Consider the following 23,408-nt stretch of genomic DNA (forward strand, 5'->3'; position numbering starts at 1 on the left):
GGGAACACAAACCACACTGCAGCAACTCTGCATCTCCTGCCAATACAAGCTATGGAACAGAGGCTTCACCCTCGGTGTGCTGACAATTCCAGCCACAGCTGCTGCAGTGCCATGAGGGACAGGTTTGTTCAGTGCTCCGGGCTCCTCCTCAGAAGGGGATGCTCCGCAAGAGCTGGGAGCTGCCAGCACGTGAGGATGCGCTCAAAGGCAGTGCGGCCATCTGGCTCTTGAACATCTGACAAGTGTAATGTGTTAGACAGGTTGTATTTAAAGCAGAGGAATTTAAACAGCCCTACCAAATGTTTTAAAAGGCTTTAAAGGTTAAAACATTACAAGGAGGTATTTCTCTGATGATATTGCAGAGAGCACAATAAAAACAGATGTCACAAATGACCAAAGTGCATCCCTTGAAGCAGATGTGACAAACTTCAGTCGAAGGGCGTGAAGAACCATGGCTTAACCTGCATGAATTAAACAACTGGGAGATTTGTTTTTAAATGCAGAAATGCTTCCCACATTTCTAAGCACACAGAATTTTACATATTTCATAGCTTTAGCAGTTTAAATCTGGATCCAGAGGAAATATAATCCCATAAAGGTAAGGAAGTCAACATCTGTGATACAGGATACCATGGGCCTCACGTGGGCTGCTTTTTGTTCAGCCAATAACCTAAAGAAACTGAAAACTCAGTATCTTTTTTAAGCTCTGGTTTAGGAAAAAAAAAATCTGTTTGGCCTTCAAAATTCCATACCATCTTGTTACTCTTATACCAACAAACAGCAGTACACAGATTTACAGGTGCAAAAAATGAGTGGAAACAGCTGCAGAAAATCTTCTTACATAATAATCTTCAGCACAATCAGTTTCAATTTCGCATAGTTTATTTACAAAATGGTCTGATAAAACATCCCCTCCATACTTACAGCTCTCTTGTCACAATACACATGTTGATTTTAGCAATGTTTAATAGCACCATTAGAATATTATTTAAAATCAGAAAGGATCTCGTTGCAGTTACAATGATTCACAATCTTTTACATCCATGGACGAAGTAACTTTGAGCACACTAGGACTGTTTGCAGTTCCACAGTACAGATTCCTGGGTTCACACAAGGCATTTGCTGCATTACCAGTTATGCAGGGTACCCAGAGAGTCAGTAGGTACTATAAGAATCTTCGAGCCACAAAGTTTAGACTTCCACCATTCTTGTATAAAGTTATCTCCATATTGTTTTCAAACAAGGCAATCACGCTGAATACTTTTCCAGTACTTGTCTTCAAAAGAAAAGCAAAAAAGAGAAACCAATTAAGCTTTGCTTTCACTTCCCCTTGCTTCTTTCTTAGTCAACGTTCTAACCCCAAGTTTTGCTGAACACAGAACACAAGCAAGTTCAGCCCTCTGATGTGCCCATACAGCCCCAAGCCTGCTGGGGCCAGATGGAAGGAAGGCTTGTTGTAGTGCAGCTGGGAGCACGCCAGGGGCCTGTTGGTAACCACAGAACACCCTGTCCCTAAGATGGCACAAAGTGTGTCACGGGCTTGTTTACACAGCACAGAGAGCTGAAGCCTCTCTCAAATGATCACCCTTATGAGAGACAGACTCAATTCTACCCTAAGACCAAGCCCACGAGGGGCAAAATACCACTCAGAATGATCAAGAATATCAGGCTGCGTACAAAGTTGTATACAAAGAACATGTGTATATGTACTTTGGGAAACTCCAATAGCCATGGCAAACTTCAGGCAGGGCAATAAGCTTACCTTCCAAGAGAATTAAGTTCTGTCTTTTCTTGCTTTGCTTCCTATCATCAGAATTAAGTTTGTTTTATCTGCATCAGAACACTCAACAGATAAATTAAAATTATTGCACAGATACCTTAATATCCACGGTCATTCTGGGCGACAGGTCTGGAGGGAACAATATAGAAAATTGCTCTCTGCCAGTGAGTCCCAAAGTACTTGGATTTTCCCCAGGACGAAACTGAAGTGGAGCGATGCCAATTCCAATCAGCTGACTCCTATGAACCTTCTCATAGCTCTCAGCTAGGACAGCTTTAACACCCTGCAAAAATACAAGCAGAGTGAAACACAGAAGTAACCTTCAAACACAGATTATGTCGAACATCTCACAACTCAAACTCAAGAGAGAGTGCTTTGCACAGGGTCCTTTAAGTACCTTGGAAACATCATTTAGTAGCTTCCCAGCTAGATGGGAGCAAACAAGCCAGAGCAGGCCCATGCAGTGTGAAATGGAGCTTGTTACAGACAGTGACCATGCTGGGGTTACCAGGACAGGAATCAATGGCTGACTTGGAATATATTCTCAATATTAGTGGAAATTAGCCTCCAACAATGAGACACTGAACACCCCATGGAGACAAAACAGAGATCAGCACAGACAAATGCCTGATTTGTCTCAAAGTCTGGTAACCAAGACAGTAAATTACATGAGGAAATTCAGATCTATCCTGACTAGTGATTCTCTTCCATGAAGATTCTAACAAAGAAATTATACAATGTGTTTTTAGGTATTTCCAGAGAAAACAAAACTACCCCAAAACCCCAACAAACCAGCAGTACCAGTAGAAAAGGCCCTTTTGCAGCCCAGTCTCTTGAGCTACCCAGTCCATACTTCTTTCCTGCTAGAATAATTACAGGAATGCCTTCCTTCTGGTACAGCTCTGCGGCTTCAAACACATCTAGCTGTGGAATGACAAAATGACATATTTTGAGTGAGTTCTAAACCTGCACTCACTATTCCAGAGTAGCTGTGCAAACAAATATATTCCTACCGTTTGTCCTGATGGGAAGTGAATTGTTTTAGGAGCTGGTTTTCCTATGAACTTATTCAGAAGCTTGATATTTGCAAAGGTACCTCTTGTCATCACAGCATCATTACCTCTTCGAGCCCCATAAGAGTTGAATTCACGAGGTGTGAGTCTGAAATAAAAAACAAATTGAAAGAAATCAGTTAAAGATGATCTGATTTAAAAGGATATTATGATTTTTTCTTATAATTATTGCAGCATACCTAAGTCTTTAGTGGAAGATGTAAAGAACTGGATCTCCAATGAAAGTAATTATTATAAATCATAGACAACGTGCAAATTGCTGCTAGGTTACTCCTGAGGAAAGCTGCAATTTTAAATTAATTTTCTACAACTTTTTATGAAATGCAGCAAGCAGTGTGGTACTTACAGAAGAATTATGGGGAGACTGCTCTAGGAAACAACCCACCTTACTAATCCTCTTAACCATTACCAGCATATTTATTAACATTGATTAAGTATTTTGCTTTTCCACATGTAGTCTCCCCTTTCTGCAGACAGGCATTTCTAGAGAAGGTGGCAATGCTGATCAATTATTCAGCAGGGCTCACCCTTTGCTGGTCAGGTACTTGGCAGCAGCACTGCTCCTCGCAATGCTCCCAGCAGGGGAAATGTGATCTGTGGTGACAGAGTCCCCCAGGAACAGCAACACGTGCGCGTTCTCAACCGCCTGTGCTGGAACTGCTTCTTTGGCCTGACAGGGCGGGGGGGAACAACAACAGAAGGGAACAAAAGGAACATTAAACATTTTCTTCCAGGAACTAGAGACATAAAACATATCTGCAGTATAGGAAGGCCCCTGGATGGACAGGCCCTACTCATTCCAGAGACACAAATATTTCACAGACTGAGAAATATGAGTGATAATTTAATTTGTTGGTTCAACATTGAAGGTTTGCTGTAACAGCTATTCCTCTACTTAAATGCAATGCATATGATCTAGTGGATAAATCCACTCTACTTACAAGTTTATCAAAAAAGGAAGGACATCTAATATAAGTAGATTTTAAATCCCAGGGAAATAAAATTGACTCTGGTGCTTCCAGTAAATTCCATCGTTTGTTTCCTTTCTACAAGAAAGAAAATTAATCAAAAATAACAGAAGTTAGTTTATTGTATTTTACACTCAAAAACGAAAGACATACCAGTGATTTTATTATTTACTATTATTTAGTAAATAATTTTCTATTACATATTACATGTTACATCACTGGGTATTACTTAGGAATTGCTTTTAAATACAAGTACCCATCTCAGTTAAGCCCTCCACTACTATAACAGAAATAAATGGCAAAGCAATCACATTCAACTGCAAGATATTAAAGCTACAATGAAATGCAACCTTTAAATTATGTAGAACAGACCACTCTTACCTCCATCTTTTCTTTCAATTCCTTAAACATGGATGATATCACACGCTCTTCCTCCACTGTGTGAAGTTCTTGTCGGGTGGGCCAAATATCTCGTAAGTAAATACTTTTGCCATTAAAGCCAGTGCCTGTGTAAGATTTTAAACACAACAGGAGTTTGGAAGAATAAACTACTAGACTTGAGATTTGTATTAGAATACAGATGTGTATAAATTCAGGCCTGCAGAGATGGTACCAGATAGGCAAAGAATTTGATCCGTTAAGTGAATGCTTCGCTTTAGCCACGCACAAACCAAACACGGCTGTGCTTTCTCTTCAGATGCATTGGCTCTGGGTGCTGCCATCATGTGTGGGTATCTGTGCCCAGGCGCACCAGCTGCAGGAGCTGTAGGCAAACACTCACCCAAGGGCTCTGTGTCGAAGTCTATCTGCACCGTGCCCGCGATGGCGTAGGCCACGACCAGCGGGGGGGACGCCAGGTAGTTGGCACGGACACAGTCACACAGGCGGCCCTCGAAGTTCTTTGTGCCAGACAACACCCCACAGGCAATGATATCTCCCTGAAAGACAGGCCCAGTTTGGAGTACTTCAACAGCTTCGGCTACTTCTATTGACTAAGTCAGATGTGCTTTCAGCATTGCACTTCATATATTTAACATAACAACTGAAAGGCATTTTGCTCTCTCTCACTACCCTTCTCATTTTCTTTTTTGACCCTCTGATGTGCCTTCCTGTCGCTTCATTCAACTCCTCTCCTGCCATTTATTTATTTTTCTTCTGCTTCAGAAGAGAAAAAAGCTGTAGCTGTTTAGACAGTGCTGGTTAAAATTATTCAAGCACATTAAAACCCTCTTCTTCACTTATGATACAAAATCTACACATTGCATCCTCTGCAAGATTAGATCATATGAATTCATCTTGTAATTTATAACTGTATTTTACAAATACCACTTATTACATTTATTTTACACAGCAATTAATTGGCATGGTCTCCCTCTAACAAGCAAATACGCCAACACTATCATGTTAAGTCCAAACCACAAATGAAGTGTACTTTGCATGGGTTACTGTATTTCTTGATTGCTAAACAGGGTGAGAAATACATTTCTGTGTTCAACAAGCCAGCCAGAACTTTACCTGTTTTATTGCATTCCTGATGGCTTCTGGCAAAGGGGCCGTGTTCCCAACACAGGTGGAACACCCATAACCAACAACCTCAAACCTGCATGGGAAAAACCAATCAAGTCAACACATGGTCATGAGCAATTTGTTAACATAACTGCTTTTTCTTTTATTAACAATCCCCAAGAATTTTTTGTCCCTTGATAGTTAAGGCTTTTTTAGAAAATGAACAACAGACACTACATGTCACTGATGCAAACCACAGCTGGGCACTGTTACAGAATATTGAACATATTCTGTTACTGCTACAGAGCAACCAAAACCATTAACTAAACAACCCTTGAAAGCAGCAATGATAAGAGAAGACAAATACAGACCGTCCTGACAAATCTGCATCCAGCTTCCACTTTTAGAATACATTATCAAGCACATTCTGTCCTGCAAGTCACTTAAAATGAAGTAATTTGTGACTGGAAAAACAGCTCTGATGTATTAGAACTACATATCATAAATTTTGAAGTGGGAATACAATGAAGCAGAATAATTTTAAGTCAGCAAGGAAGCAAATCAGCAATCTATTAAGTCAGGAATTAGCCAGACCCCAATGAACAGCAATCCTATTTATCAGCCTGTACAGCCCCCGTATGCACCACCTGCCCAAAGGTACCCTGAGCCAGGCCTTACCCAAGCTTGCTGAGGTATGGCAATACTCCACTGGAACTGAGGTAATGTGTAACCATGCCACTGCCAGGTGATAAACTTGTTCTGATGTAGGGCTTCACCACGAGGCCAGCCTCAACAGCTTTTTTGGCCAGCAGTCCTACCAAACAAAAAGGAAAAAAGGACACAGATTATGATTTCTATATCCCTTCATAGGACATCTGTATGGTTCTACCTTAGTTAAACCAAGCATAAAAACCCCCAGTGGATTAGACAATTTTCAGTTTATTAAACTATTCAAGCAATCAGTGGCCTGAATAGTTTCTTAATGCATACCAATACCATGCATAATTTTATTCCCATTCCTGGAAGGTAGACACCCATTTTACTTTCTCTAAGACAAATCTCTTTACCATGTTCTAGCTCACAGTGCCAATCCATTCAGCCTCCAGAGACAGGCCACACAGCCCTAAGGGGAAGCTCTCCTTGGCCACAGAGCATCTTAAAAAGAGGAGAGCAAGGTCTGACAGATGAGCTGTTCCAGCAAAACCATCTGCAGCTTGAGAAGGTGCGGCAGATACCCCTGAAGCAATGACAGAACAACTACTCAACAATACAGAGTTTCTGTGCTGCCTGTGGCATGACAGCTCATCAGCCAGGACAGGCTTGAAGCTAAAGCCCACCTCCTGCATCAGCTGTGGCACTGTGCACTGACAGGAGCCCTACCACTGCTTGCTTGCTGTCATACTGTGAAATGTAAAGATTTTATAACTGTTCTCCTTAATACTGCTTTATGGGACAAGCTTAGATTGTATTGTGGAAAAGCAACTTTCCCTATATAACCTAGCCAGAACCCACAAGTCTGCAGTTTCAAACCTGTAAAGAGAACCTACAGAAGTGAAGGTGAGGACTGTGAAACATGGGAGCACCATTAAGATGCTGAGCTGTCTGGTCCCAACATACCTGCAGCAAGCATGACAGATGGATTGCAATTGTTTGTACAGCTGATGACTGCAGCAATGACAACACAGCCGTGGGACAGCTTGTATTCATTTCCTTCATACTGAACAGGCACAATGTCATTTTGCTTCTCAGCTGCAATCTGAAACCCTTTAACACCAGACTGGATGACAAAAGTACATGTTAGCAGTTGTTACAGTACAGAAAGGATGACATTACAGCAAGACCAAGTGAACACTGGTTTTGAAATAATACTCAGCTGTGCCACTAGGAACCCTTACATGATTTTAAAAGCAGCCCTCAGCTCATGTCCCTCTGTTTGTACATGGGTCTCAGCCTTCTTCCTTCACAACTGCTTTAACTTTGCAACAGTTGTGAACAAATGTCAGTCTGTGTGTGGCTGTTCCACAACTCACTTCCTTGTGTACATGGAAGAACATCTCCTCAAGAACAAATACTTGCTCCTGAATTAGAAGCATGTCCAAGATTTTAATTGCAAGAGGGTGGTAACTAAACCAGAGTAGGTCCATTAGCATTTTCCACATTCACCTGAGTGCTCTTCAGGACTCAAACTTCCTCCAGAGGTCACTTTCAACCTCACCCATTGTCTTCCACCATCAGCTATGACCTCCCTCCAGCACAAATGAACCACAGTACCACAGGCCTCATTATAAGCTGTTTCTAATACTGCTGTAAGTCTTGAACATTAATGATAAATAAAATGAAGGTATATTCCTATATTAGCTGCACTCTTCAGATACCCAAGGATACCCCTAACCAAAACCAGAACCTTCAGAGTAAAAACATTTATTCTGTGAAGACAAATTAAGCTGTAAGGAAAAATCATTTGCTAATGTAAGAACTCAGAACACTCAGCTACAAATATTGGCAGTCTTTCTGCATCTCCTTTAAGGCATGATAGTTTTCTTAGGGTAAATTCTGTTTCGGAAATTAAGTAATATAAAACTGCTTAAAAAAACCCTGAAAAAGTGAAAATATTTGCTAAGCTCACACTATGGACTACCTAAAGTTCCTTCTCCCTAGCAATCTAAACTGTGAAATTAAGGACTTTGGGAAGGTCATGTTCCTGCCAAACACACCTATTATTTACTCTTGGGATGCCTGTCAAGCAAGAACAGAACACCCTGGATAAGCAGTTGTGTAGCAATAGGGAAGGCTCAGTAGGTATGCAAGGAATAGATAACACAACATTTATTCAGGTGAATGATAGGAAATACCTTTTGAAGCAAGCATCAGCAATACAAACCTTTTCATTTAAGCAGGCTTGGAAGTCACTTTTCATGTTATTAACAGCCACTCTATCCTGGGATCTCTTGGGGCCACTGACATATGGAATTATAGAACTTAGACTAACTTGCACTACCTAAGAAACCAAGAAACAGAAAGTGCAGGCATTACCAACCCCAGCCCACCAGTGCATGGAATATATTCCCGAGACACCCAGCAACTCTTGTTCCAAATTTCAATGCTCTCAGACATCCAGAACTCTGGGATTCCATTTTCAACACCATTCACTCAAGAGGCTATTCCTCTCATTCCAAATGTTTTAACATTATCCGTAACTTTTCTACCTTTTGCAGTCCTTGGGATGACTGGAATTCAGTTTCTGTACTAACATAATGTTACTGTGCTTCCCTTCTTATCCCCACCCCCTCTACGTTTTACAAACTCTGCTTTCTCAAAACTCTGAGTTAATAAAAACAACTTTGCTGAAAGCAATGGAAGTTGCAGTGGGAGGTAGGACTGAAATCATCAGTAGTTTTTTATGAGAATCAAACAAACAACTCCTTTCAAGCATACCTGGGAATACTCAGGTTCTCTGGAAGAACTCTCATCATTTCGAAATAACTTCACAGCTTTAAGATATGCTTCTGTGACTTCAAGCTTGGCCTTATCAAAACCTAAGGAAGGTCATGTCAAACATGAGAAAAGTCACAGTAAAGACATAAATAAAATAAATCACACAACTACCGGACACTCAGATTGTTTTAAGTGTAATATTCAAAGTACTTTCTTTTCAAGTACACCACTTCCGTATCCCAACTTCTATTCAGGAATGACACACAAATTAAAACATTTATAAATGATTACATTTTTTTCTAAATTATATTGTCTTCTTATGTCAAGGAACAAAATAAGCTATTGCAACTCTAGCAGTGGTAACTCTTACTAAATTGACAGTTGTGTCCCTGAAATCCATAAGGCTTTTCTGTGTTAGGGCTTCCTGGTCTAACACAGACCCTGTGCTCAGCTGACAACAGGCAGTACTGCTGGCTGCTCTTCCAAACCCATTCACCTGCTCCGCACTGATCAGACAAAAACATTTGCTATTGAAAGCATTTAACTCTGATTTGAAAGTGAAGGTTTCAGTCTCAGAAAGTCTCACTCATGAATGAGCTTTTTTTGGCATCTGTCACCCTGTGGTTTCCTGTTTGCAGTAGCTTGATAAGGAACTGACATCCACCTTGCTGAGCTTGAGATGCCAGTGAAACCATGCACTTCAAAGGGAAACATAAACCACTGGGAAAAATCAGAGACGTGTTCACATTTGTTCTGCAGTTTCACTTATTTCTAGTAATCACTTTAAATTTTGATTTTGTAGGGAATCTCCAGGTGGTTATGGGATTCATTTCAAATCAAGAAGAGTTACATTCCATACATATTTCAAAGTAAGTGAAAACTTCCTTAATATTTTTATAGGCTTACCTATGCTTCCAAAAACCAGGACTCTGGATGTTGGAAAGCAGTATCATGTTGGTAATTTGGGCATTAGACAAATGGACCAGACTGGACACAAACCTCAAGCACAAGTCTAATTACATGTTAAATACACATCAGAACTTTGCAGAAAAGCACCACGTAAGAATTAAGGAGCTTTAAGCAAAAACTCAGTGGTTCTTACACTGGGTTTTTCTGCAGAGTAAAAAACATATTACCACAACTGAAAACCACAATTACAATGAATCCTTGCTTTAGTTTAATATTTACCTGCATGCTTTAAGTGCTTCAATGTCACATTATCAACAGGGAAAAAACTCAGAATAGCACCATATTCAGGACACATATTTGCTATCGTGGTTCGGTCTGCTACAGACAGCTGGGAAACACCACTCCCAAAAAACTCAACAAATTTTCCAGCGACATCAGCTTGTCTAAGATGCTGTTGGAAAGAAAACACAATACCTGCTCTATGAAGACGTACAGTGCAAGCTGTGTTTGGCACAATTCACAAGCATTTAAAACAAAAAGTTGAAACCCTAAGGCCCATGTTTGAAAAAAAAAATTATTATGAATTATTTTTAGTTAAAGAGGGTCTATAAGCAAACCACTATAGAGGGGAAAGAAAAAAACCCTCACTACTTCAAAGGACTAGCAAATAAAAATGGTTAGAGATTATTTGTACCTTTCTGCACTGCCACGATTAAAGGCATACTAAAAACACTCCCCTCACTTAATTCATTTTTCAAGCAACACTGGTAGTACTTGCATTAATCTCTCTTTTGTTTGAAAAGGCATTGAAGTCTTACCTTTGTAATGCTGAGAACGATATCTATGGATGTGGCAAAGGGGCTGACTGTGCCTGTCAGCTCACAGCCCACCACCTCAGGCAGGGTGAGGGTGAGCGGCATTCCCAGCATGACCGCTTCCGTCTCGATGCCCCCGACGCCTGCAGGGAGAGTGGGACACAGCTGGTCACACCTCCACCAACCTACACCCCGTGTGTTCAGTCCGAAAAAATAATAAACCCCTTTATATAAAGACTAAAGATTCATGACAATAAACATATTGCTGCTTTTCTCTCACAAATGAAGGGCATTGCTCCATTTCCAACGAGGGCACAGCAAGAAATTTAGAAGTTCCATTAAATATTTGCATATCAAAAATAAAATCAAGCAAGACTATTGCTCAAGTTAGACATCACAGTCAACTAGAAAATATTTTATATCTAAAACTAATCTGTGAGAAAAGAAACCTTCACACAAATTTCTGCTGTACAAACAGTACCTATTTAAATATCAGCTGGTTTTTGGTTGTTTTCTCTTTAAATTACAAGGGATTAATTACAATCCTCAATGGAAAGAAATGTTATTCAAGATTACTTGTACACAAAAAAGATTCAGAACAATAATTCAAGACAGTCTGTTATGCTTGAGATAGAAATACCCAGTGAGAAGAAATGTTTTTTAGTGAAGCTTTAGTTGCCTTTCTAAGAGCAATGAAGTTCTGAGCATACTTACCCCAGCCCAAGATACCCAAGCCATTTACCATGGTTGTGTGCGAGTCTGTGCCAACCACGCTATCGGGATGCAGGAAATCTTTCACGTCAAAAACCACTCGAGACAAATATTCCAAGTTCACTTGATGCGCCATTCCAGTCTCGGGTGGAATTATGGAAATATTCTCAAAAACTTTTGAACTCCACTGTAATTTTTCCAAAAGGAGAATAAAAGAGTTGCATTTTTTTCAAAGCTATATTCAATTCTTAGAACATAACTAAAAAGACAAACCAAAGACACAATGAAAGAGCCCTTGCTATTTACCCAAGTGGCTTTTGTCCCTTTGTCAAACAGAGGTGTGTGATCTCCTCGGATACATTCTTAATCATCGACAAAAGCTTTCACTCAATTCCTCTGAAGGCCGAAATCAGTAATTCATGCCCCTTTCAAAAGCAGGGCTGCAGAAATCTCTTACCTTTCAGTTCATACAACTGATTACAAGCCCACCTAAGGCTGGTATTCAGACAACAGAACCTAAGCACTTGTATCTATAGCAGAATTTATATTTATAGCGTAACTGAGTTTAGGTTTGACACTCCAGGGTGAAACTGCCTGCAAATTCAGGATGGTACATTTAATAGAGTAGACACGGAAACTTCTAACAAGATTCAGCCTGGCCATTTCCTTCTTTAATAATGTAAAAGCTAATTTGCGACTTCCAGAAAGAAACCTCTAGTCTACATCCATGAAAAGGTTTAGATCATTGCAGTGAATTCCTAAACATCAAAACGGAGGATGAGGATCAAATAGGAATGTTGCAGAGCCCTGCCCAGCAGCAGGACTTCTGCTGCTCAGTTTGAGAGCAGCCATGTCTGAACACTGGTCTCCACTCAGCACTTCCAATTTAAGGAACTTTTGTTAACAGTTATGGATAAATGACTCTTTCAGCCAGAAACTCACTGTGACCTAAGGCACTGAGCTCATGAAAGGCATTAAAAACACCAGTGCTTCATAAATCCCCACTGACCAAATCTCAAGAACCAAATCAGAGTAAACTTTTTCAAGTCAGAAAGCTAGTTTTCTTTTTTTGTTTAAATTCAGATTTGAAAACCTGACATTTCCAAATGATTACATTTAATTTATCATCTAAACCTCAATACTGGTGGACAAATGACTCTTAAACCACAAAGCCTGCAGGTACACAGACATACCTTAAAAAATTGAAGCCTCTCTCTATTTCTGCCAAATTCCATCTCTTGATTTTTCAATACTGTCTCAGGCCTAGAAAGAAAACAAGTTTACAAGTACTGTCATAAATTATTTCAAATTACAGAAGAACAAGTTGTAGTTTTAGTTTATTTGATGAAAGACTTATTTAAGCCTGCAGGACTCTTTGAAGAGGTTTATTAGAACATAGATAGCTTGCTGCAGGGAAGCAATTTTCTGTAAACAATGAGATCTAGCTGATTTCATCTATGCTGTATCTGAGAACCTGTTTATTCTAGGTATGGTTTGCCTAAAGTGGGTGATCTCAAAAATACTTTGAAAGACCTATTCCAAGCATGTACTACAATACACAGGGGCTTTTGCTCCCTAGCAGTTAACTCACAGGCTGCACATTTCAAAACTTTGTAACATTAAAGAACCAAGATGTTCACTAGTTTAATTGTAACTATCCTCCATTTTTGTATTTTCCTCCAAGCCACAAGTTTTTCTTCACAAGTACTCATCAGTACAGTCTCATAAAATGAACTATTTTTTCTTTGTATGTCTTATTTATTAAGATGCTGATACTTTTTGTAACAGAGTAATCCATAACTTAAGAGGAATAACCTCTGCTTTGAGCAGCTGAACAAGGAAGGGAACACGCTTGCTTTTTACCAGGAAGGAAGTCTTCAATTCTTAGAACTGTATTTCACTTTGAGGTCATGACCCTTCCCTTTCTTCTCAGCAGCAGGTCAGCAGCTCTCCTGCTTCACCAAGCCCCAAGGGACAGTCAGCGTTCACCCTACAGCTTCATAAATAGCACTGCTGGTGTGCTATCAGAACACCAACGGTGCTGAAAACATCACTCCTCCTGCATTCCTGCACCTGCACTGAGCAGGAGCATTTCCACATCCATAATGCTACCACAGCATTCCACACATTATCACTGTGGGATACAGATCTGATCAGCTCTTTAATTGTACACCTGTCCAGCACAGGCAGATAGGGATCTCAACAGTCCATCAGACAAAGAGGCAGCAGCTGAAGGAGGACAATTACGCCTAACTGGCATAGATGGAACAGTGCACAACGACCTGTTAGTAACACAGAAATCTGGGAGAGGCACAGACATGAGGCTCTCCTGGGCTACTACACAGGCAGGATATTTACTGAATTTCAGTTCAATGCCAGATAGACTGTAAGATCCTGTACACATTGGATGATGTAGAGGCTAGTTCTTTGTTCTTTAAGAGCAAGAGACTTATGAAAAGTTATTACAAAAATCTGTGAGTCACTTTTAGAGATAAATTAATGCTTCATTGAGTTATTCAATCAGGCTTGCTTTGCAACAGACTGAGAATTACTCCTGTGCTTAGTTGTTGTTGTAAAGAAATGAGAGAAGTAGTAATATTTAATTTAAAAGTCACAGCCATGAGCCAATAGGCGGCCATCTGCAGAGTGTACAGTAAAGCTCTTGTAAAAAGCAAAATTTGTAGACTAATTCTTAACTGCTACATCCAACCTACTTCTAGATACTAAAACAACTTATCTATGGCATGGGTGAAAACTATACAGGGGTGTTTAAAAAAAAAAATCCCATTTCCCTGAGCTGTCACAGGCACAACACACAGGTACAAGGCAATTTAGCAAAGGAGCTTTCTTACTCAGGCACAGGCTGCAGGTGGAAGGGGCAGAGGATCGGGGTGTTCTCGATCTGCGCAGAGAAGAGTCCCGGGCTGCGGCCGGCCTCGCCCGCGCCGCACGAGCCCCGGCAGCCGCTGTGGCCCCGGCACGGGGGCGGCTTCCGCAGCGGCGGCTTCAGCGGGGACAGCCTGGCCAGCGGCTTCTGCTCGCCCCCACCGGGGTTGGGAGCGTTCTGGATTGCACTGCAACATCAAATACAGCATCCACTGAGACACTGGTAAGCTGCTTCTTCGTGAACACACCCCGCACCCCCCCACTTGTGTTTTTTGCAATCTCTTCAACAGATTATAAAATGGTATCTGAAAAAAGGGAGTTGTTTTATTACAACCCTGTTGCAAAGTAAACTGTCGCTGGATAAACTTAGTTAAGTAATGTAGTGTGGTAAGAAGTGAACAGAACTGGATTGTCTGAAAGATTAACACCAAACAACTCCTTCCATTTGTTCACAACAGAGCAGAAATCTTTCTAAACAGCATTTCAAAGGCTGAACTCAAGAGTTTTGGACTTGGAAGGTGTCGGTAGAGTCCATACAAATGGTAGACTGAACTTATTTCCTTTTTTTTAAGACAGTACTGTACATGTTCTATTAAAACCACAGAGGAATGATTGCAGGAAAAGCTTTCTCAAGGAATAAACATAACCTGATCATAATTAGGCTTTTAATACAAATTCTCGAAGGCACAGCTAAATTGTATACATTATTCAAGCCAGTCAGAAGTAAGAGAGAAAAGCCAGGTATTTTTTTTTAAATAAAGTCCACATAGCACACTTCTATTGGTGCAACATTTGGTCTCTGCAGGAGAGCAAAGAAAGCTTATTGTGAAAAACTAATGACTTTCACCTCTCTCCGTAATTATTAAATCACAAAATCGCAATTAAAGCCACTGCTTTCTTCTGCCTCAGTAACACAGCCAGATCCTTAGTTATCCCAAGTGCAGGGTATTGCCTGGCCCCAGCAGATACCTTGTCTAAATCCCACTGCAGCCCACCAGGCTGTAACCCACAGATGGGAGCTCTCTATAAAAGCAGCACAAATCACCCGGCAGCGAAGGCTTTCTTATCACAGGCCAGCAGCTGCTGAGCCCCCACAGCTTCCCAAAGGGACACTCCAGAGGCCGGATTTATCATTACAAAGCAGCAAGCGGAGACCTCTTGCCAACACTTGGTCTGCCTGATAATTTTAGGCTGGCCTAATTGCAAAAGAATCAGCTGTCCCTCTGGACACAGGCATGGACAGAGCACAGAAGTGACACAACACATATGCAGGACAACACATCATCTGCAGTTTCTTGCTCTTCTGACACGTGCAAACTGAAACTCTGTGAGTATTTGGAAGGTTGACAGAAATTACTCACATCCATATCCTTCAACCACAGGCTTTTTCCCCATGAACTTTTAAAATTTCCAAAGAGCCTGAGCAGTTTATACAATTCTGCATGCGTTTTAGAAGGCTCCACAATTGAGAGGCAGGGGAGAAGGTGAAGGGAGGCTGCATTATTTAGTATTTACTTCAGCAAATACTAAACAAAAGCTCCAAGTTCTTCCTCTTGTGCAGTATTTATGTTTCTAGCAAAGGCAGCCCCAGGCTGTGTTCATCACATCACAGCCTGTCAGGCTAAGAAAACCATGCCGGTAGCTTTCCAGTCCCCTTACTTTTCCAGACTTCTCCAAGTATACTTCTCTCTGAAAATATCCCTAGCCTCATTTATCTGGGGTTAAAGCAAAGCCCATAAAAACCCACACCAGTCACAAGCCATGGGCTGCAATGACAGCCTTTCAAAATGCCCAGTAAAATTGCAGGCCCCTTCTCTGGAGCTGTGACAAGGCAGCCACGTTTGGAAACAAAGTTCTGTTTAACTTGAAGAATCAAATCAGAGCGAAGCAAAACAACAAACGCCCTCTGCCTCATTCTCTTGATACATGTTATTTTCTGGAAACCATGCCAGATCCTGTTATTTCAACAAAATCTTGCCCAGAATTTGGATTATCAGTCAGCTTCACCCATAAGGTCTCACAAACATTCTTTCTCTCCCTCAAGAGTGCTTATCCATTTTTATCCAGCCCTTTTTCATATACCACCACATTTTGTTTTAGGGATCCACATATGGCAAATGATTTGATGGGATAGTAACAAGACCTGAATGAATCCCCACTTCAGTGCCACACAGAAATGCATGGCTTGTAAAAATAAAATAAAAACAAGTATGTTACCATTTGCTGAAATCAATCTGCAGAGAATGGTCAACAGTGAGATCAGTTGGGCAGGCAGGATTGACTTTCACTGGATCTCCTCCAGCATTTCTCACAGCTTCCCTCATGGCAGCAAAATCCACCATTGCTGGAATTCCACTGACAGACAAAAACAAAAAAGTAAAACACCATGAGACATTAACTTGCTGAAATGCACAAACTTCTTTTTCATTTTATCCAAATCTAGAAGTAGCTATATCCTATTTCAGAAAATACACCTGTTATTCTCTAAAGTTTAAAGGCCTTGAACCATTTTTAAAGTCACTGGAGTTGGTACACCCTCTCAATGAGCAACAGTGTGTCTGAAGGCAATGTACCAAACAAGAACATGGAACCATCTCAAAGATAACCACACTTCTCTTGTGCCTTGCTTTGCTTCTCAGGTGTGATGGTACAGCAGTACAGAAGCGATCTTTAGATACTCCTTACCTTTACAACAGTACCTCGTTATGCAAGCAAAGCTCATGCTATACATTTAACACCTCAGCCTGTATCATTTGTCTAACAGAGCTATTTCTGAAGCTTGTAGCATTTCACAATATTTGTACTGCTGTACAAAACAGAGGCAATGTTTATAGACCACAGTAGTATGTAAATCTTATTGGCTTTGCCAGCTAAGCAAATGTTACCTCATTTTTATTATCATCATAATTCCTTTTTTAATGATCTCAATAAATATACAGAGTCAGCAGAACAGCTTAAATTGAGTATTTGCAAATTGCTGAAGGACTGTCCTTTTAGCTATGCTACAAGAAGGTTAACATCCTAAGAGGCTGCTTTTTCTATATATGTATTATTCATGGATTCAACTGGATTACTCATTGTGGAGTAAGCAATATCTAATCTTCAATTATCTCCAAGAAGAACTATCAGTGACAGTGTGAACTGCCACCTGCCTGGCTACAGCCAAAAAATCACCACTTCCCTTTGTATTCTGGCTCTTATCCTGTAAAGTGCTCCTTGCAGGCCAGCAGTTTCAGCCTTGCCAACCTGCCCCAAAGCCAGAGTACCCTAAGGAACAACTCATACCCTTGCATCATATGGAATTATCATGAGAAATCTACTGCACAGCAGAGGCAGCACACAGGTTTCTACCTGGGTATCAAGAGGGGAAGTGTGATTTGTTCTCATGCCAAAGAATTCAACACAAACTCAGTGAGTTGGCAAAGGCTCTTTTGGGGGTTTTGCACACACCCACATACTTACGTGAAGTCTTGAAGAACAACTCTGGCAGGACAGAAGGGCACTTCAACATGGTTCTGTTTTGTTTTCCAGTCCAAGATGTTCATAGCATCCGTCTCCTTCACTAAGAAGCCATCACAGTTACGGACACTGGACTCAAACAACACTCGGATGGAGTAAGGCAGAGTATCTGGGGTGAGGCAAGGGAGAGACCCCATGAGCACAGCACTTGCAGCTTACACAGTTTTTTGAAATTATAATCTCACATTTCTAAGGAATTCCACTTTTCTAGGGTTTGGAAGGATGAGAGCTTCAGGAGCCTGCTTTTCCAGTTGTCTTTGGGTTTGATATTCCCTACACAATATGGAACAGAGAGTTGCAAAACTCTCTGTACACATTGATGCATTATCCTATGGGATTTTAACGGGAGATCCCAATGGCTTGTGCACACTGTTCAGACAGTGACATTTAATAAGGCACGTTAGGCTGGCAGGGGAGAGATGCAAGGAATACAGACCTGGGATTACTGATGAGAGCAGGACAAAAGCAACAACTTCTGGAATACTGAAGACCATTTTAACTGTAAATTTTGCCACCCCATAACTCAAGATACCAAGCCCAAGCAACCAATGTCAGGATATTATTTTCAATAAACAGCGATACAAAGACCAGAAACTATTCTGCCATGCACCCCTATTAAAATTAACACACTCCCTAAAATATAAAGAACATTTCATTAAATACAGCTTGAGTTAGTTTGCTACTGATATGAATCAAGGTACAGACAAGCAGCATTTTCCTTCACAGAAAAAAAAGGGGAAATGGAAATGAGAATTAAATAAGAGGGAAGAGAAAAAACACCCAGTGTCACTATTCACTGCAAACAAAACAAAATAACTACTAACAAAAAAAAAAAGATCGATTGACATTTCTCCCTCAAATCCCATTATTTTCAGCATAATTCAAGCAGGCAGCTAGCTTCATAAGAACAGTGAGAAATCCTAAAAAGTTAGCTGGAGGAAGGTGACACAATTAAGTTCAGGCTTTAATAAAAAAAAAAAAAAAAAAAAAAAAAAAAAAATGGGGGGGCCAACGAAATCCAAGGGGTTTTTTAAAAAAAAAAAAAAAAAAAAAAAAAAAAAAAATTGGTGGTCTCAACGTAATCCAGTGGTTTGTTCACAAACTACTAATATAGAACTTGCTGACTGTTCTCACTGTGTCTTTCTGAGATAATATCCACTGTTGTCTAATTAATTAGACAAGTCACTATTTTGAGTTTAAGATTTGAATAAATTTGAGTATAAAGATGTCATCCAAAAGGTCTCATGAACCTTCATGCCACCACTTCCTTGATTTAAAAGCCAGATTCCCAGAGAAGAACTTGTTTACCTTCTTGTGGGTTACAAATCTCACCGCCCCAGGGGCTGCTCAGCACCAACTCTGGAGAAGCAGCTGCTTCTCTCCATGAGGCACCAGCAGTTCCTATCTGCAACACCATGTGCACGAGCTCACAGGGCCCTCTAGGAGGCTCCGGGACTGCCGTGCCCGACCCCCAGGAGCAGCAGGCAGAGCTGGGCCGGCTCCCCCAGGGAGCCGCTGCCCGGGCCCCAGGCACTGCAGCCACGGGGACACAGCAGAAGGCCCAGGGCACAGGAAGGGACACTGGCACTGGGCACAAGGAAAAGCAGCTCACAGGGGCGCAGTTAAGCACAGCATCACGGGAGGCAGTGGAATCTCTGTCCTCCCAGACTGGCACAGCTTAACCATGGAAGGAAGATTCCCCACATGAGCTCCAGCCCCAGCAAGAGCTTGGTCTAAATCTCCACATGTCCTCTCTGCCCTAAATCCTTTTGAGCTCTTCTCATTTTCCCATAAGTCTTAAAATACTAGAAAACTGGTAAGTAAACCAATTAACATTTACATTAGTAATCTGATTAATATCAACTGGCAATTAATGTCAAATTACAGCCAAACAGGTAAAACAAACTGTTCTAGCAACAAATGTGGTGAGCAATTCCAGATGCTCAATTTGCTACCAGTGCTGTCCCACACTGCATCTAGGAGTTATTTAGTATTTTGCTACCTTGAAGTTAACAGGAGGCTTCCAGCTTCTGCACAGAAGTTTCTGTTGGAAGACAAACACCCTCTTGGTGCAGTCTGTTTAGACTCCTGAGAACATGTTTGGGAATACCTATTGCTGCTGAAAGCTTTATGGCACATTTTAGCAGAAAGTTGTATATTGTTTTATTTCCACTCCTGTCATGAGGCTTTTCACAAAACTGCTGTAGAATTGCCTGGTTTTGTTACTGGCATAGCACTGCTTCTCCCTGGACCAACCCACCAGCAGAAGCACTGTTTCCTCCATGTGTGCTTATCTGAAAGACCGACTTTGTTACTACAAGCAGGGGAAATTTAAAAGAGCACACAGCTGTTGCACAAAGTTTCAGCAGACACTGTGCCCCCTCTCTCTTCTCTTTAAACAACATGGAGTTAATAACTGTGGTCAAATATGGGTTTAAAGTGAAATATGCACTGATTCTTTTTATTCAAGAAGCATACTACAAATTCTGTGAATACAGAAGAATTCAGACCTTGCAAAACTGCAAAAAACAGCCCAAATGCCTTTACTAAGTAGCCCATATAAGTATTTCAGTTTAACATGAAGACAAAGGGAGAGAACAATGCCAGCATGCTTTGATTACCTGCAAGACTAAAGCCTGTTCCAGCTGGCACCGAGCAAAGCTCCCTCCCTGCATGGACTCCCCTCCCACCACACGTGCAACATTGTGACAGGCACTTGGACACAGAGACCCAATGAAGGCCTCCCTGGCACAGACAGCCACTGCATACTAATGACAAACTGAGATTACGAACAGCACGAGCACCACAAAACCTCACCCTGCAGCAGGAGCCATGTTCTGGCAAACAGTCACCCGCTATGTGAGGCTGCTGGGGAGCAGAAACTAGAACACCATGAAGCTGTACAGAACTACAGTAAAAGCTGTACTTATTTTTGAAGCATTAAACAGGAGTTCTTTGTCACTTCATTTTTTTTTTTCCAAAAGTGAGTAATTCTTCTGACTTGGAATACTGCTGAAAACTGCAGAAACTCCTGTGCTTTCTCCCTTAGTAAAAAAACCCTACAAGTATTACCCCTGCAAACGCCATAAAGCACTAAGAATTTGGGATGTAATCAGCTTCCAAACACATCCATCAGAAATTCCTGCCACCGCAGGGCCCAGTGGTGCAGCGTGCTGGCCCCACCCCGATTACCCCCGAGAGCATCGTACCGTACTTGGCGCCTCCGAGCTTCGACACATTGTAAAACTTTTTCTCTGGGTGGCTTTCCAAAGCTTCAATGACGGGCTGGTAAGGGCTTCCTGCGGGACGAAACACACAAAGTTACAGCCACAAAACAATGGGTCGTTTCAGCACTGACTGAGGACTCACAAAAAGATTTTACTTCTGATTCCGCCAGAAATAACGTTCCTCTAGACTGTAATTAGATGCAACATGGAGTGGTTTCTAAATGGACTGAGACATCTCGTGATGAAGATGTGTGACTAAGGTGAATTTTAAAAGCATCGCTAATAGGAGGTACATACAGGTCAGTGCAGGTCGCCAGCACAGCCTGAACACACCTGACCTTTGTTATCTCACTTTGCCATCTACACACAGGATAAGACACCTCACCAGCGCAGATAAGAGATAAGGGTTTTAATACAGCAGGAAGCACAAAGCATTGACTGCCAAGCCACCGTCAACGAAACAAGACACAAAAATAAACCTCGTAGCAACCATTAGGCGCTCGGAATAAATAACCCCCGGGAGGGAGCAGACAGCGGGGCGGGGACGGGGCCGCTCTCCCCCGCGGCCTGAGACAGCGCCGTTCGGCGGCGAAGAGGGCGAGGCGATGTCCCGGGCCGCGGTGTCCCTGCGGGCTCGGGAGCCCCGTCCCCGCAGTGACCGACCTGTCCTGGCAGGGTCCATCGCCGGCGACCATGTCAGCGTGAGGGAGCGGGCCGGGGGGCGCCGGCGGGCCGGCAGCTCTCGCGAGACTGCGCCCCGCCCCCGCGCAGCTCTCGCGAGACTGCGCCCCGCCCCCGCCCCGCAGTCGCAGCACGCCCCGCTCTCGCGAGACTGTGCACCCAACCCGGGAGGAAAGGGCACGAGATCGCGCGAGGCTTCGCGGAGAGGGCGAAAGTAGCCGGGAGCGGGCAGCCCCTGCTCTCGCGATAGCAATGACGAGCGCGCGGGCGGAGCTGCCGGTCAGGACGCGCCGGGGGCGGGACCATGATGGGGCGTGGCCATTCTGAGGGCGAGGCCGTTCTGGGACGGAACCGTTAGGGGCGGGGCCATGCGGGAGGCGGGGCCGCAGACCCGCGCGGTGGCACCGCCTGGTGGCGGGGGGCTCCGGCCGGGCCTGGCCCCTCCCCGGTCGCGGCCCCGCAGCTCCGCGCAGCGTGCGAGGCTGAGGGCTGCAGCGGGCCCTAAAGATCGTACGCTCCCATTTTAAGCTCCATCCGACCTGACGTTGAACGCTTTCAGGGATGAGGCACACACAGCGTCCCTGGACAGCCTGTTCCAGTGCCTCACCACCCTCACAGTAAAGAATGTCTTCCTAATAGCTCATCTAAAATTCCTCCTTTCAATTTGTACCCATTTTCCCTTGTCCTGCCACCTTAGCCCCTGCCCACCTTCCCTGTAGGGCCCTTTCCGGGACTGGAAGGCGTTGCGAGCTCCCACACAACCTTCTCTTTGCCAGGCTCAGCGGTCGCGGCTTTCCCAGCCTGGCTCCCCAGGGAAGGTGCTCCAGCCCCCGCGGCCCCCAGCAGCCGCTCCAGCAGCTCCGGCGCTGTCCGCAGCTGGCGCTGAGGGCAGGGCGGCCGGTGCTGTGGGCAGCGCCCAGCGGAGCCTTGCAGGCCCAGCAGCAGCGCCCGGAACGCGGCACAGCTCACGGTGCTCCCGCCTCCCCCTGCTCCGAAGGCAAAGGGTGGTCCTTGAGGAAATAAACGCGTGCTAGCACACCTGTCCAAGGGCAGGCCATTAGAAGTCTCCATGAGCCGTGTCCTAGTGCAGGGCAGGAACATTACCACAGCCCACACTGAGGGCGGAAAGGCGTGTGCTCTGTCTACTGCCCTACAGCAGGGCCTGACCTGGCTCTTGCTCTTAGTCTCTGATGCTAGATTTCTTCACAATGATTTTTCCTTTCCATATCTCTCTTCTTTTCTTTCTCTTAAATAAGAGGCTTTTTTCTTTGCTGGATGATGGAATTTTATTTTTGTCTTCATCTTAAGTGCAACAGTAGCAGTACATGAGTGGTGAACGAGTCAAGCAATAGTCATTTCTTCAGGCTATAAGACATAGATAATACCTGGGGTTTAGACATTAATGCAGCCAGAACTCATCACCAGGCTCAGGCAGAAAAGAAGATTACCAAAAAGATGTCTGCCTCAGCCTCTATTCAATCCATTTTCCTGTTTGCCTGCATCTCTTTTGACCTAAACTGCCATTGCCTTCCTGAATAGTGACAGAAGGACTTGACACACTGATTGCAATAGTTATGCTCAAAACTGCATGAGCAACCCTAATTGTGGCCCCTTTTTTCCTGTTCCAGGTTGCAATGATGCCTGACCTATCTCTGACATACTGCAGGAAGAGGGAATGGCATGGGTGGAAAGGCAGTGGAGAATGTGGCCAAGATGTGTCCAGAGCGTCTCCCCAAATTCTGCTGTGTAAAGCACATTCAGGGTGCCCAAAGCTGTCTGTCTTTGAAGAGATCACTCATGTGTGACATCTCAGGGGTAGCTTTTACCCTTGCTGGATCAGTGCAGTCCTTTCCCCTGACAGAACCCAGCACAGACCCTTGCCCCAGCACACAAGGCTG

The 23,408-nt window shown here is 42.9% G+C and overlaps 1 protein-coding gene across 3 annotated transcripts; it reads right to left on the bottom strand.

Annotated features, from left to right (window-relative positions):
* Positions 1-869: 869 nt before the first annotated feature.
* On the bottom strand, positions 870-21,729 carry IREB2 (iron responsive element binding protein 2). Of its 3 annotated transcripts, none has more exons than XM_041489713.1 (22): positions 21,493-21,729; positions 20,812-20,901; positions 17,546-17,711; positions 16,301-16,438; positions 14,050-14,271; positions 12,391-12,460; positions 11,201-11,384; positions 10,490-10,629; positions 9,951-10,122; positions 8,763-8,863; positions 8,209-8,325; positions 6,945-7,104; positions 6,006-6,141; positions 5,337-5,421; positions 4,603-4,759; positions 4,203-4,327; positions 3,795-3,899; positions 3,381-3,523; positions 2,794-2,941; positions 2,573-2,704; positions 1,878-2,063; positions 870-1,276 (listed from the first exon to the last, which is right to left on the bottom strand). In XM_041489713.1, exons 1-22 carry the CDS (start codon positions 21,509-21,511, stop codon positions 1,166-1,168), a joined length of 2,907 nt encoding a protein of 968 aa, XP_041345647.1. In that variant the 5' UTR covers positions 21,512-21,729; the 3' UTR covers positions 870-1,165. The 3 variants fall into 3 exon arrangements, with proteins under 3 accessions (XP_041345647.1, XP_041345648.1, XP_041345649.1); XM_041489714.1 differs by having other exon boundaries at positions 2,582-2,704; positions 21,493-21,630; XM_041489715.1 differs by lacking the exon at positions 8,209-8,325.
* Positions 21,730-23,408: the final 1,679 nt, after the last annotated feature.

Source organism: Pyrgilauda ruficollis, unplaced genomic scaffold, assembly GCF_017590135.1.
Source record: "Pyrgilauda ruficollis isolate IOZ18807 unplaced genomic scaffold, ASM1759013v1 scaffold96, whole genome shotgun sequence".
In the NCBI taxonomy this organism is placed as follows: Eukaryota; Metazoa; Chordata; class Aves; order Passeriformes; family Passeridae; genus Pyrgilauda; species Pyrgilauda ruficollis.

Bases quoted from the DNA above. Each gene is read 5' to 3' on its own strand.
- IREB2 (XM_041489713.1), bottom strand. The intron at 10,630-11,200 runs GTAAGTATGCTC...CTCTCCCTGCAG, and splicing joins CTTGGGTATCTTGGGCTGGG to GCGTCGGGGGCATCGAGACG. The intron at 3,524-3,794 runs GTAAGTAGAGTG...CCGCCCTGTCAG, and splicing joins CTTCCTTTTTTGATAAACTT to GCCAAAGAAGCAGTTCCAGC.